A 2,840-nucleotide genomic window follows, 5' to 3' on the forward strand; every position below is an offset into this window, starting at 1 on the left:
GTGTCATTAATATAAAATACTAATTCAACTATTCTTTTTAAAATTGTGTTCTGACAATTTCGTTCAAAAATCGATATAACCGTCAGACAAAGCAGAGTGAAAGAGATTCGTCTGAAAGGTAAATTCATTCCATGACTTTTGTACTGGCAATTCTGATAAATAGATTTCACTCAATTAGCCTGTAGGGTTTAATGAATATAGCCAAGACGTCTGAATGTACATCTATGGAAGTACTGAATAATAACCCCATGAATTACAATAAATATTAAATGAAAAAAATAATAACACTATGTCATAGGAGGGTAATCTTACTCAAAGGTTCTGACTTCAGTAGACAATAGGACTCTCCATAGACGTAATGTTTTTTATACTATTGTATATTCTCTCCCCTTACACTAACCCTACCCATCACAGAAAACAATATTTTAAGGAAAACTTAATACTAATGCAGTTAATGTTGGTTAACTGATTGCATTTTCCCATTTCCGTGACCTAATCTAAAGTGAGAACTATTTACAGTTAATAAGTTGTTAACAAAGCATAACAAATCAAATTCTTTACATATGAGCTAATTAAACAATAATAATTTAGTTAATTACATTGACAATAGACGAAGAACTGACTATTTGTGTATATTAATATATTAACAATAGACTACAATATATTAACTATAAACAATAGTTTTCAAATAATTTGTAAGTACGTTATTACTGTCTACTTGTTATAAAGTGTTACCCAGTGCCAAGAGAAAAAAATATATAATAATGCACTCTTTAAAAGAGCAACCATGAATAGCTAAGTATTAAGATGTATTATATAACTGTAGTTCGTGAAAAGGTGTAGTATTATGCACACTGTAAAATCCAACAGTGATTCTGACAAACACTTTTTAGTTAACTTTACTTAGTGTCTTAACTCAATTGAAAAAATCTATAGTGATCTATTCACATACTATTCCTTGTTTACTCAGAAAAAACAAGTTAAGATTAATTGATTGGTTTGAGTGCCATTTTGTTAAACAAAAAAAAAAACCTTACCATTATGGTGATCAGTGTTCACTTTGGTTGAGCACTTGGAACATTTATATTATTAAAACTCTCTTTCTGATGCAGCGATGTAACAAGAAATCACAGTTATTTGGTTTCAAAGGAAGAGAAGTAATAAATAGGTTGCTTTTAAAAGTTGACCTAGCTTCTGACTGAATATTTAACTATAGTTAATGAGTCAGAAATTAAGATCATCTTTTAAAATTAACCTATGTAATATTTCCCTTTGTCATATAGCGATCATTTACAATTGTATTGCTAAGACTTACGTCATAAACACCTGTGGAACTTTTAAATGAGTTGATATAATCCCTACATATTTGTATCAATATCTTGCAGCTGATCATGCTTGAGTCACACACACACACACACTTCAACATTCAGCATCAAAACACAACAATGGTAACATCTATGGTAGCTAAACTAAGTCAAGAGTAAGCCTAAATTAAAAGATCAAGTACTCTCTACAGTTCTTTTTTAGCCACTAGAACTCTTGTGTAAGTGAACTATACAAATTCAGCATTTGTTAGCACAACATACTATTCTTATTTCACTTTACTTGGTTTTTTTAAGGCAATCGGTTTGCATGCTTTTTTCAAGTAAGTCTAACTAATTCGATTTTACAGTGTACTATTAAAGTATTATGAATGCATTGTTGAAAGACTTTGTTTTAAACTCAGTAAAGTTCTATGGGAAATTGCATGGACTCACCGCTGCTTTGTAGATATCGTTCATGGTGAGGAGATGTGAGGAGATCAGCAGGACACAGTGCTTTATAGGCAGAGGACGGGACAGCCTGTTCCCTCCATCCTGATAAAACAGCTGAAGTCATGGTGGGGGTTCAGTCAAGAATAGAATGGCAAACTATCAGGAAACTATCTCATCATTGTGACTGAGTGTACAACAAATTTCACTTGGATGCAGGGTTGCCAACTCTCACGCGTTTGGCCTGATAGTCACGATTTCAGGCTCTGTCTCACGCTCTCACGCTGCCCAACTTAATCTCACGCCAAATTGCCAAACCTGCTTTTGATATTAAACAAAGTCTAAGCTTTTACATTTTTTTAAGTTTTAATGCGAAATTCAAACAATAAATAGCGTTTTGGCACTAATATGGCATAACAGTTAAAGCAAGAGTGTTGAAAACATGCTCTCTCATCTCTCCCGGCGGCGCGATCACGAGCTTCACGGAGCTCCAGGGGCGCAGCTAAGGGGGGGGAAGTTAGGACGATTCTAAGGGCCCACACACTTTTAAGGCCCCAAGAGATGAGTTTTATTAGTAGTAACAGTTCTAGTAATGTATTATAAATGTAAAATCTACCAAAGAGTTACAAATATAAAAAAATTATGCCATTTCCGGCAAAATCCAGCAAAACGCTCCACTCATGAACCGCTCACACTCACCGGTAAAACTACGTTCACTCATATCCCACTCCGACATGACATTTCTCTGTGCTATAATTGTGCAGCCATTAAGGTATTTATTTTTATATTTATGTTTAAATATTATAATGTATGTCTATGTTGTCAATCTGTCGATCTATGTCGATTATGAAAAGTGAACAGCATGAGATAGGACACATCATAAGATGAATGGAGTTGATCAGATATGATTGTGACCACTTCATTCAGTTTTGTTTTGTATAAATTGTATCTTAATTTTAATCAATGTTTCATCAGCCAATCGGGGCATTCTGGGTTGAGCGAGCGGAGCTTAATTCAGTCCTTCCAGAAAAATGCGATTTTTTTTTTATTGTTGCGGGCAAAAATCCTTGATTATGCGGCACGTTTTCT

At 33.9% G+C, this 2,840-nt stretch overlaps 1 protein-coding gene across 2 annotated transcripts in view; it reads right to left on the minus strand.

Moving 5' to 3' along the window:
* The window catches only part of tnnc1a (troponin C type 1a (slow)), an 18,256-nt gene extending 16,403 nt beyond the window's left edge, over positions 1–1,853 (minus strand). For both annotated transcript variants that reach the window (XR_013815468.1, XM_079802908.1), the window contains exon 1: positions 1,758–1,853. Coding sequence is in view for 1 of the 2 variants with exons in the window: in XM_079802908.1 (XP_079659034.1) it covers positions 1,758–1,781 (24 nt within the window). In the remaining variant the exon portion in view is untranslated. The remainder of the gene's footprint in view (positions 1–1,757) is intronic.
* Positions 1,854–2,840: the final 987 nt, after the last annotated feature.

Source organism: Gobio gobio (genome assembly GCF_949357685.1).
Source record: "Gobio gobio genome assembly, chromosome: 21".
In the NCBI taxonomy this organism is placed as follows: Eukaryota; Metazoa; Chordata; class Actinopteri; order Cypriniformes; family Gobionidae; genus Gobio; species Gobio gobio.